We start from the raw sequence: 13168 nt of genomic DNA, 5'->3' as shown, positions 1-13168 counted from the left end.
TCCTCATACTGGTACATTATGAAAATGCAACATTCATTTAACAAATACTTTACAACTTTCAGTTACATGGTGGGCTCTACATAGTAACCAAATATAGAAACATATCATGATTTGGGTTCATTGGGTATTGTGGGATATTTGGATTTTTTACTAATTTTTGGTTTTTATAAACAGTGATACGGAATTACCTTGCTCATAAATTTGTATGCACTTTTGGTTGTTTCCTAAATTACCAAAAGTAAAATCACTATTTTAAAGATGTAAATATTTTCAGTTTTAATTCTAATTACCAAGATATCCTCTAGGGAGCCTGGACTTGTTTCTTGCACCTTTATCACCAAGTTGAATAACTATTAATAAACCAAAACCTTTGCTGCTACTTGTTAGAACATGGTATTTTTCTTTAAATGTTAAAAATATGTATACAAAGTACAGGGAAGCTAAAGTTTTTCCTGTACTTTATGTGTGTCATTGAAACTTTTTTACGAATTTTTTTGTTTGCTTTTTGGAGACTTGCACTTCTTTTCAAAATCTGTCCTGGGTACAAGCATTTTAAAATTAATGGTAATATAGTCAAGATGCCTTCTAGCAGTATACAGAGTGTCCACCAATAAGCATGTCTTCTGACTAGACCTTAATGCTTAGCAGGTTAACAGCAAAAATGTTAAGGTGGAAATTAATGGAAAGATAGTAATATGGCATGCCTCCAGAGTGTCTCTTAAATGGATTTATAAATAACTACATATGAATGTGCTAAATGTTTAAGATTTCATAATGCCATCATCTTACCCTAAGATCCATTTTTCTCCATGGCTCCTTGTTAGGGTTCAGTTCATAAATGTTATTTCTTCTGACAGCCTCAATATAAGCTTCATGACCCTGTCGAAAATATATTACCTACAAAAGGGAAATAGACATTTAAAAATAAAAACCTAAGAGTAATATTAATTTTATGATCCATATTCATATTTTTAAACTCTGTAACTCTCACCTCATCACCCATTTGAGGAACAAAAGGAGATTTTCGAAGTGTGGTGTCAGTTATCCAAACTGGAGGATGAAATTCATATAAATGTTCCACGTCTGCAAGCTCTGTCTGAGTCATCCTCCGCAAATTCTGCCAAGGGGAAGAGTACAAAGTTTCATAGGCTAGAAAGTGGCAGCATGCACTGTTTAATTGAAAACAAAATACTTTGGCTGTTTTATAAGCATGTCACCTAATGATTACTTTCTAATAGCATATATATTTGGTTCATACACACACAGGAACATTATCAGTTGTATAAGCATTGTAAATCTACTGAGCACTTTCTCCTGAATTTCTAACAGATTCTTCATAGCACTCACCTTACATCCTATGAAGTGGGGCTAATTTCCAAGTAAACCCTCTTCAACAACCCTCTTTAACACATTAAGCATGCTTTGCCAAGACTCCACAGTGAATTTTACCACAGACTAATTATCTCAGGCAGTCTCCTCTAGATTTGAGGTTTTGAGACTGCTAATTTTACATGAGTTCACTTACATGTGGAATTTAAAAGATAACACTAATGCACTTTTATAAAACAGAAACAGATTCACAGGCAGATAACAGACTTGTGGCTCTCAAGGGGAAGGTAGGTGGTAGAGGGATTGGCTGGGAGTCTGGGGTTGGTAGAGGCAAGCTATTACATACAGGATGGATAAACAACAGGTCTACTGTATAGCACAGAGGACTATATTCAATATGCTGTGATAAACCATAATGGAAGAAAAATTTTTTTAAAAAGAGACTGGTAATTTTAAAACAGAACCACAAATTCTGATACTCCTCCTTTCCTCTTTAACAGGTGGAGCCCAAGTCTCCTCCACTGGAGTGTGGGCTCCAACTCCTTTTAACAAAGAGAAAAAAGCATAAGTAACAATGGGCAACTTCTAAACCTAGGTCATAAAAGGTTTAGCCCTTGTTTAATTTTCGTTCCATTTGCTCTGGGGACAATCTGCTACCAAGTTAAGAAGACACTCAAGCAGCCCTATGGAGTGACCCATGTGGTGAGGAACTGAGGCCACCAGCCAACTACTCCATGAACAAGCTTCAAAGATCCACCTCTGGTCAAGACTTCACAACACTGTGACCCACGCCAATATGATGACTGCAACCTCATGAGTCAAAAATCAGCTCATCAGTTTCCAAATTCCTGATTCATTAAAACATGAAATAATACATGTTTGTTGATCTGTTATACAGCAAAAGATAACTAAATACAAAGACACAGCATCTTTAAATATTCAACAGGAGCACATGCACTGTATGTATAACGAGGTACGGGGATGTTACAATTAGGAAAACAGTACTAAGACAGAACACGTCAAACGACAACGGGAAATGTGACATAGCAGACAAAACAAGAAGGCCCTTAAAATGCCTGGAAGCATACTGCTGGTGTTGAAATTGACAGGAGAAGTAAGAGTTATGGTGGGGTTCTGAGCAAAACAGATCTTTCCCTCTGAAGTTACAGATTCAAAAAGGTGTTAAGTACCAAGTTCAATTAAGAGCAGATTAGATAGTTTTAATAATAAAGAAGCTTTTCCAAAAGTAAGTTTGTTTGTATTTTACATTTGACTCCTGATGATACATTATGAGTCAAAATAATAATAATAATAATGAAGGCTCCAAATTCCCAAAGATATCCAATTTCTAAACATGGACATAATATAAACTATGAAAGTGTAGATAGATGTTATTTTTAAGGATATACTTTCGTACCTCTTTTTTAGGCTTATTTTCTTTCTTTCTCTTTCGTCTCCTTTTTGGAGGAGATAAATTCTCAGCAGACATTTCATCCTCTGAACTGCTGCAAAATCGAGTAATTCGTCGACGAGATGATGTTCGTAAAGGAGGCTGTAGGTGGATGCCTGCATCAGCTGTCCAATCAGAATACCTAGAGGAAGAGTCACTGGAAAAGGAAAAGTTGTAAGTTGTATGGAACCAGAATCTAAGCCTGAATAGCAAATTAATCCTACAATCTTGAGAGATGGAGACAACAAGGAGGAAAGAAAAGAGCCTTGGAAGATTCAACTACCCTATCAATGAATACCGATGTGACCAAAGATCATGCAAAGACAAAAAACGTTCACTGACACTGGAAATTAGAAAAGGATTTAAGCCTGAGTAAATGTTTTTAAGTATAATTTGGATGAGACTTTACAGAAGACAACATCAAGAGCCAACTAATAATTCCCCCTTCCAAAAATGAAGTGTAGTTATGAAAACAGTAGAGACCCCACAGAAAAGCAGCACTTTCCCTAAACTGCAGGAAGCTCAGAAATGTACTAGAAAAGTTAACTGGAATGACAGACCCGTCAGTGAGTATATTGAGAAGCACAAGGAAAGCAGAGCCATACCAAACAGAAAGCTGTAAGTGGGCACAGCTTCCTACCAAGAAGGGGATTCTCCCTGATAGGAGAAAAGATCCCAGAGAGGGACAAGTCTTTGCCTACTCTGGACCAAAAGTAGAGTCAAATAGGAAACTTAATCTTGAAAACTACCCCCTGCCACACTGCCAGCTTTAGCAAACACAGAAGAGGACAAAGACCCTCTACTGGGGCCATCGTAACCCAACCACATACCTCCCAGGCTCCATAAAACCCATATCCAAAAGCTATTCACTACAAATGTTATTTCTGCATTATCTTTTACGCTATAAAAAGAGCTGTTTTAAAAATCTTAAGAGCATGTGTTTTATATAATAAAATTCACGATAAGTTGAATTCAAACATAATGAATACAGAGACAGAAAGGCCAAGGGTGGTGGTTGCCAGGGCAGGTGGGGTGGAGTAATGAATTGCTGTTCAGTGGATGTATGTCTCAGTATTGCAAGACGAAATGAGCTCTGGAGACTGGATGCACAACACTGTAAATGTACTTAACACTACTGAACTGTACAGTTAAAAACAGTTACAATGATCAATTTCATGTTCTGTATATTTCCAACTAAAATTACATAAAAAAGACTGAGCACTAAAGAACTGATGCCTTCAAACTGTGGTGCTAGAGAAGACTCTTCTAGAGAAGACTCTGTCCAAGAGTCCCTTGGACAGCAAGGAGATCAAACCAATCAATCCTAAAGGAAATCAACCCTGAATACTGACTGGAAGAACTAATGCTGAAGCTGAAGTTCCAATACGTTAGCAACCTAATGTGAAGAGCCCACTCACTGGAGAAGCCCCTGATGCTGGTAAAGATTGAAGGCAGCAAGAGAAGGGGGTGACAGAGGATGAGATGGTTGGATGGCATCACCGACTCGATGGACATGGGTTTGAGCAAACTCCAGGATGTCCTTCACCATCGAAGGACAGGGAAGCCTGGGGTGCTGCAGTCCATGTGGTCACAAAAAGTTGGACACGACTGAGAGACTACAACAAACAAAACTAGACAAGTGTCCTAGAAATCACTCCAACTCCTAAGCCTAATGGAATAAAAGAAGACAAGAAAAGAAGCCAGAAGTATGATAATAGTAGTCTGTAAAGCAAAGTATCAATGGAAACAAAAATACTGAGTTGTATTTAGGAGAGACAATCTTCTAGACATGGTGACAGAAATAATTACGAAGAGAGAATGACGTTTGGGTTTCTGGTTTGAGCATCGGCCAAGAAAGTTGACATTTATCAAGACGAGGAACAGATACTAACACCTTCATTCCCATGAATTTGGATACCAAAACTAAACAAAAGCTAGTATGTATGATAAAATAATGTTTATATTTTAAGGCAGGGCAAGGAAAATTCAACATATGCGTCCATTTGGGCCTTCCTCCCTAATGAGCAGTGGGCGTCAGCATTGTATGTTAGCCAGAGTCGCTCACTGACAGGAGTGCCTGCTCAATAGTAGAGATCCTTTTTTCTCCTTTATTCTGACATTAGCAATTTAACTTCTTAAAAGAATAACCTGCTTTCCCAGCTCTGGAGGGGTCACACATACTTAGTGCTCACTTTGTACAAGCTGACCTAGACTACGTATCCTTGGCGAGATTTACGTAAAACAGCAGAATGTCATCCCGATGGACCATCTTTTATCTTGAAATTGCACGTGACTGTGCCTTCAGCTTCCAACAGGCCCAACAGTTCTCAGAGCTTCCTGTGAATCTGCCTCCTGGTTATAATACTTAGTTTGGCTTGATTGGTTAATATTCCCTTTTTCTTCTTCTTGATTAATTAACTGAATTTCCATCAACATATGCAATAACTAATAATAAATTTTTTTTTTAATATTTATTTATTTATTTGGCTGCTCCAGGTCTTAGTTGCGGCATGTGAACTCTTAGTTGCAGCATGTGGAATCAAATTCCCTGACCAGGGATTGAACCCAGGCCCCCTGCGTTGGGAGCCTGGAGTCTTAACCACTGAACCACCAGGGAAGTCCCTAATAATAAATTTAACAGTGATTTTACCATACAGACTTTGGATATTCCTCTTTATGAACATAGCCCAAGGCTAAATTGCTATTTTGAGTACACATATTTACACTTGGCTCACACGTTTTATAGTCAAACAAAATACCCAAAATATTCTCTATAGAAATAGCTGTTAATCCAGGTTTTTTCTCCTTTTAAATGTATTAAAAACCTGGTAGATGGAAGCTCTTACATCTTGAATGTCACTCAAGTATGATTCCATTCAAGGTTATGACTAAAACGCTTAAAAGTTTAAAACAAGTAAAAACAGGTACCTTGAACTTTCACTGTCACTTTCACTTCTTCTATCACTTTTCCATTCTTCTTCTTCAGAAGAACAAGAACCTTCACTCTGATCACAAGAAGTCTCCTGATTTGCGGAAGGAGAAAAATAAAAATCTTGATCTCCAACTTTAAATAACACAACTCAAGAGAAACCACACAGTCCTTCTAACCAGGTAATAAAATATAATTAGGTAAACTTAAAACAAAAAGCAAGTGTCTTTACTACATCCCTTTTCTTATCAAAGAATTAGGCAACAGAAAATACCTGTGAGACTTAACACTACTACTATTAACAAATAAAAAATTGATATAAGAGACCATTCTCTGAGCAAAGTTAATAAGAAGATAATGTAAACATTCTCAGTGTTTCGGACTCAAGTCAGTGTTAAGACGTGGGCAGCAGCATCTCGTACACTCTCAGTTCTCTAATGACATATGATGTTGAGCACCTTTTAGAATGCTTATGTGCTATCTGTATATCTTCTTTAACAAAGTGCCCGTTGGATCTTTTGTCGATTCTTAAATTTGATTAGCTTTTTCTTGAATTTTAAGAATTCAAGTCCTTTATCCGATATGAGTTTTATAAACATCTTCTCCCAGTCTGTGGCTTGTCTTTTCATTCTCCTAACAGTATTTTTCAGGCTTTTCTATTGTCAGGTTTTTCTTTCATGGATCACGGCATTGGAATTGTATCTAAAATTCATCACACCCAAGGTCATCTAGATTTTTATTATACCTTTTAGAAATTTTATGATTTTCTATTATATTTACATTAAGTTTATGATAATTTGGAGTTAATTTTTGTGAAACTGTGTCTAGATTTTTTTTTTTTCTTTTGCATGTGGCTATCCAGTTGTTCCATACCACTTGTTGAAAAGACTATGCTTTGTCCATTTAGTGGTCTTTACTCCTCTGTCAAACGCTAATTGAGCCTATTTGTACTGGTCTATTTCTGGGTTTGTTATTCTGTTCCACTGATCTATTTGTCTATTCTTTCACCAGTACCATGCTGTCTTAAAAACTGTAGATTATTTATACTAAATCTTAAAGTCAGGTAGTAGCTATCAATCCTGTCCTTTTGTTGCTCTTCAGTATTGTTAGTTATTCTAGGTCTTTTTCCCTCCAAACAAACCTCAGAATCTCTTTGCCAATATCCACAATATTAACTTGCTGGGACTTTGACTGGGACTGTGTTCATCTATAGATGAAGTTGGGAAGAAATAATATCTTAAGAAAGATGTGGAGCACAGGAACTTTCATTCCCTAGTGATCAGAATATAAAATGTAACAGCCACTCTGGGTAAGAGATTGGCAATTTCTTACAGAGCTAAAAAGAAACTGATCAGAGAGGAAAATTAAACTCACATTACTAAAAAGGGGTCAAAGTGAAAAGGCCACATACTTTTTGATCCAACTATTTAACATTTTAGAAAAGTCAAAACTATGGAAATGGTAAAAAGATCAATGGTGCCCATGCTCAAGAAGACAAAGAAAGTGATGATTAAGTACAACAGAACGGGGTTGAAGACAATGGAACTATTCTGTATATTATGGTAGATACCAAACATTATGCATCTGTCACACCCCATACAGCACAGTGATCCCTAATGTAAACTACAGAATTTAGTGTATAAATTATACACTAAATATATATAAATATAATTATATATAAATATATATATAATATATATATTTATATATATAAATATATAAATATGTTTATATATAAATATATAATGTATAATGTATAAAACTGGTTCATCAGTTGTAGCAAGTGTACTATACTAAATCAAGATGTCATTAACAGGCAAGAGAAACCATATATGGGACCTATGTAATTTTTTTTAAACCTGAAACTACTCTAACATATAAAGTCTTTAAAGGAAGAAAGGGGAACAAATGACTAATTTCCACAACCCTAAAAGCTGCAGTCTACTTTAACTGCTGGTCTTTGCTGCTAAGCAGGTATTTTTTTTTGTTTTGTTTTGTTTTCAGCTGTACTGGGTCTTCGTTGCAGGGGGTACAAGCAGGCTTTCTCTAGTTGTGGCGAGCAGAGGCTACTCTCCAGTCGCAGCGCACAGGCTTTTCATTGTGGTGGCTTCTCCTGTTGCAGACCACAGGCTCTAGGCACTCTTGCTTCAGCAGTTATAGCTCATAGGCTTAGCTGCCCCAAGGCATGTGGGATCTTAGTTCCCAGACCAGGGATCAAACCTGTGTCCCTTGCATTAGGTAGGCATATTCTTAATCACTGGACTACCAGGGAAGTCCCCCGAAGCAGGTACTTTTAAACTGAGACACAACCTTTTCCTGTAACAGCCATTAAGTGCATCATAACAGATAATGAAAATGCCAAGGAGAAACAAAACTAAAAGAAAATATCAACTTTGCTCACTTCATTTGAAAATGCAAAGTAAACATATTCTAAAAAAAATGTTTCTCAAAATGGGAGCCCAATGCCATTCAAGGAGTACAGATTCCTAGGCCTACCAATCTAGATCAACTGAACAGAAGTCTGCTTTTTATGTTCAAAATAGACTTTTAAAAAAGTCACAGTAATAATAAACTATTAAAATCTACTACCCGGAAACCACACATTCTGTGAAAAAATTTTACATGTTTTGTCACAGTTAACTCTCAAAACACTTCTGTAGACAAAGGCAGGGTTAAGACAAAGCCAATGAAACTTAAGTTTCAGAGGTTTTCAATTTAACTTGTCTATCAAGGCCTTGTGTCTACTTGTAACTTTTTCTAAAGGATGTCCCTAAATTAAACAAGATTCAAACCCCCAAAATCCTGGATCTATCCTGCCTATGAGTTTTATACTGTCAAGTCACTACCTGCCCACTAACTAAATAACAACTATGGACAAGGATGTGAAGAAACTGGAAACTTCATACACCACTGACTGGGAATATAAAATTCAGCCACTTTGGAAAACAGTCTAGCAACTCCTCAAAAGGTTAACTACAAAGTTACAATATGACCCAGCAAATTGACTACTAGATATAAACCAAAATGTAAACTTATGTCCTAATAAAACCCTGTACATAAATGTTAATAAGCAGCAATATTCACCACAGTCAAAAAGTAGGAACAGAACTTCCCTGGAGGTCCAGTGGTTAAGTATCTGCAGAGGATACCAGTTCAATCCCTGGTGCAGGACGATTCCACATGCCATGGGGCAACTAAGCCATGCACCTGGAGCCTGTGCTGCACAACAAGAGAAGCCACTGCAATGAGAATCCCACACACCACACGAAGAGTAGGCCCTGCTCTCCCCAACAAGGGAAAGCCTGTGCATAGCAGCAAAGAACCAGTGCAGCCAAAACTTTTTTTTTTTTTTAAGTAGAAATAATACAAATGCCCACTAGCTGATGAGTGGGTAAACAAATGGCAGTCTATTCCTATAATAGAATATAGGGCAATGAAAAAGAATGAAGTCCTGCTTATACATGGAATCAGCCCTGAAAGCATTAAGTGAAAAAAGTCAGTCACAAGATCATTCTGTATGTGTCTATTAAATGAAATGTCCAGAAAGCAAAAATTAACAGGAATAGAAAGATTAGTGGCTGCCAGGGGCTTGGAAGGAGTACAAGCCCATCCATGGGAGTACTTGCAAATGGGTATAAGGTTTCTTCTTAGGTGATTAAAATATTTTGAAATTAAACAGTGGTGGTGACAGCACAATTTTGTTTTTGTTTTTCTCGTTTATTTTTATTAGTTGGAGGCTAATTACAATATTGTAGTGGTTTTTGCCATACATTGACATGAATCAGCCATGGAGTTACATGTGTTCCCCATCCCGATCCCCGCTCCCACCTCCCTCCCCATCCCATCCCTCTGGGTCTTCCCAGTGCACCAGCCCTGAGCACTTGTGTCACACATCCAACCTGGGCTGGTGATCTGTTTCACCCTTGATAGTATACTTGTTTCAATGCTATTCTCTCAGAACATCCCACCCTTGCCTTCTCCCACAGAGTCCAAAAGTCTGTTCTGTACATCTGTGTCTCTTTTTCTATTTTGCATATAGGGTTACCATTACCATCTTTTTAAATTCCATATATATGTGTTAGTATACTGTATTGGTCTTTATCTTTCTGGCTTACTTCACTCTGTATAATGGGCTCCAGTTTCATCCATCTCATTAGAACTGATTCAAATGAATTCATTTTAATGGCTGAGTAATATTCCATTGTGTATATGTACCACAGCTTTCTTATCCATTCATCTACTGATGGGCATCTAGGTTGCTCCCATGTCCTGGCTATTATAAACAGTGCTGTGATGAACACTAGGGTGCACGTGTCTCTTTCAGATCTGGTTTCCTCAGTGTGTATGCCCAGGAGTGGGATTGCTGGGTCATATGGCAGTTCTATTTCCAGTTTTTTAAGGCATCTCCACACTTTTCTCCATAGCAGCTGTAGTAGTTTGCATTCCCACCAACAGTGTAAAAGGGTTCCCTTTTCTCCACACCCTCTCCAGCATTTATTGCTTATAGACTTTTGGATAGCAGCCATCCTGACTGGTGTGTAACGGCACCTCATTGTGGTTTTGATTTGCATTTCTCTGATAATGAGTGATGATGAGCCTCTTTTCATGTGTTTGTTAGCCATCTGTATGTCTTCTTTGGAGAAATGTCTGTTTAGTTCTTTAGCCCATTTCACAATTTTGATAATATTCTAAAACCACTGGACATTGTACATGGTATGGTACAAATGCTGTTCAAAATTGTTAAGAGAAATTCAAAATGTGAAATTTCATCTTAATCTCTAGAGAATACTATTGCTGTTAGTTTATTTTTTGTTGTTGTTGTCAGTTTAGTCGCTAAGTCATGTCAGACTTTTTGCTGCATCATGAACTGTAGCCATTTCCCAGACAACAATACTGCAGTCCAGGGGATCTGCCTGACCCAGGGATCAAACCCACAAAAAAAAAAAATAATAATAATAATGATAAAAATAAAAAATAGAATACTGTTATTTTTACATAATTTCAAGGTAGATTCAAAGTAAAGAATTAAGACAAATTATTATTCAAGATAATTTTATACATTTTAAAGTTATGAAACTCACATGTCTTATGGAGCTTGAAGATTCATTTCCAGAAGATAACTCAAGCCGTCCAAGATTTCTTCTACCATAATTTGGATATTTACGCCTACATGTCCTCTGTCTAGACTGTGACATCAAAGTCATCGAATCAGACTGAAATACAAATGTGCAGATGAGAATAAACACTTAAATAAGTACAACCTTCAATGAAATATTTATCATTCTATCAAGTCCCTAAAGGATTTAAGACAAAAATAATAATAGTAAGTTCAAAAAATAAAATATTCTTGAATGGGTATTTTTGCCACGTATTGTTAATCAAGATTGGTTGTTTTCTGCTTTTTTTTTTCTTTTTAACTTTTAAGATATTTAGATTCCACAGCTACTGGTCTGCAGCTATTCTTAAAGGTAGCAGCTGTGGCATTCCACTGTGGGAAAGAAACTGCCACACAACTCAACACCTCTTTCTCAGTACAACAGAAAGTGGGCATGTGTGTGACAAACACAAGGTGAAAAAAAAAAAGATTTTAGAAGACATGGCTAAATTTAATAAGCACATTAGATCAGCATCTTCCAAACTGTATCATATTAATTGGTTTAACATAAGATAATAACTATAATCCAAAAAAAAAGAAATCACTTTAAAGTATTTATCTTAGAAGTATATATTCCTATATTATGATGCAGTAACCAATCTTAAGAAATGTATCACTGTGTGAATACACAGAGAGAAATATCTGAAATGATCCTTAAATAACAATACAACTTATTTTCAGGTTTTAACTTTTTGGATGATTTGTTGTCAGTACTTTTCAGCTGTGCTTAAATTTTTTTTATGTGTGTGTGCTTGAATTTTTAAAAATACTTTTTAATTAACAAAATAACTGAATAATCTTTTAAAATCAGCCAAGTAAAATAGCTAGACTGAAAGGGCAGCAGTGGGGGGTGAAGGGGGGAGGAGCATTCTATTTCTCACATACCAAAATCATGTATTCATGTATGTGAAAGCACTCCGTGAAAGTATATATTCCCAGAACTGATATACAAAATCAATTTTCATGTTAGTGCCATCTCTTTATAACCATGAGGGTGTTTTATCAACATATCCTGGCTGATTTTAAAACAACTCCTTTCCTTAATCTGCCAGTACTTTTTTTTGTTAAAGCAACAATTCCTATTAATGAATTTCATGACTAAGAATATGTGAATCAGAGGGACCAAAAAACTACCAATAAGAACAAGAAAATCTGTCAAAATACAATTTTTTAAAAAAGTTTGAGGGCACTATATACCTAGTAAGTCTATGAAGATTTACAAGACCAATACACACAAAAAAGTTATCAGCAATGTAAAAGAACCCTAGATTTTCACTCTGGAAGAGGAAGTCAAAAGATTTAGCAGATAAACAAAAAACTGACAGACTGAATTCTTGAGTTAAGCTAACAAAAATTGCAACCCAGAGTCTCCTACATATAGGTAAGCAACTCAAGTTTTGGCTGTTAGCCCAAAGGACTACAATCTAGACTATAAGTAAACTACAGACCAACAGTAACCCCAAGGAATTAAAAGTCCATCCTTGTCTGGGTTAAGGTGATTCAAGCTTGAAAGAGGCCCAAGTAGCCTATGAGAAGCAAATTATACGTGGAGTAAAAACATTCCGAGACTTCAAATCATCTCTAACCTCTAATATTCAATGAAAAACCACAGGGAACAGGATTTCCCTGGTGGTCCAGCAGTTAACAAACCCCCTGCCAATGCAGGGGACACAGGTTCAATCCTTGGTCCAGGAAGATTCTACATACTGCAGGGCAACTAAGGCTGTGCACCACAACTATTTGAAGTGCACACTAGAGCCTGTGCTCTGCAACAAGGGAAACCACCACAATGAGAAGCTTGCACACCACAACTAGAGAGTAGCTTCCACTCACCACAACTAGAGAAAGCCCATGGGCAGCAATGAAAACCCAGAACAGTCATAAATAAATAAATAAAACACAGGCAACAAAGAAAATGTAACTGTAAAAAAATGAAAAAAAAAATCAATACTGAATGGAAACGTATCAACAGGGGAATAAGATAATGAAATAATCAAATGGATTTTTTAAATAACTAGGGCTAATTTTCAAGGAAATAAATAATGAGAACTTCAGAAAATGGAAAATACTGAACCAAAAAAAATACAATAAAACTAAAAACACAAATTTAATAGCAGATTACACACAGCTGCAGAGAACTAACTAAATGGAATATATTCAGTCAGAAAAAAATTCAGAACAGCAAGAAACAGCCTAGAAACAAAAGAGATAGAAAATAAGAGACAGAAAAGTAAAGGATAAAAACATACTATGCAAACACTAGCCAAAAGCACAGCTACCTTCATACAAAAGAATCTGAAGACTA

The 13168-nt window shown here is 36.5% G+C and overlaps 1 protein-coding gene and 1 non-coding gene across 2 annotated transcripts in view; one reads left to right on the top strand and one right to left on the bottom strand.

The window, feature by feature from the left end:
* Positions 1–13168, bottom strand: part of BRWD1 (bromodomain and WD repeat domain containing 1) — a 123563-nt gene that overhangs the window by 48630 nt on the left and 61765 nt on the right. Inside the window, exons 21-25 of the mRNA XM_061167568.1 lie at positions 10790–10921; positions 5708–5802; positions 2747–2936; positions 992–1117; positions 790–897 (exon numbers count right to left, since the gene is read on the bottom strand). Coding sequence (XP_061023551.1) covers positions 790–897; positions 992–1117; positions 2747–2936; positions 5708–5802; positions 10790–10921 — 651 coding nt within the window. The remainder of the gene's footprint in view (positions 1–789; positions 898–991; positions 1118–2746; positions 2937–5707; positions 5803–10789; positions 10922–13168) is intronic.
* On the top strand, positions 11143–11276 carry LOC133074306 (small nucleolar RNA SNORA41). Its single transcript, XR_009697151.1, has one exon. It is a non-coding gene; the product is annotated as a small nucleolar RNA SNORA41 (small nucleolar RNA).

This window comes from Dama dama, chromosome 19, assembly GCF_033118175.1.
Source record: "Dama dama isolate Ldn47 chromosome 19, ASM3311817v1, whole genome shotgun sequence".
In the NCBI taxonomy this organism is placed as follows: Eukaryota; Metazoa; Chordata; class Mammalia; order Artiodactyla; family Cervidae; genus Dama; species Dama dama.
This window is presented reverse-complemented; position numbering and strand designations above follow the sequence as displayed.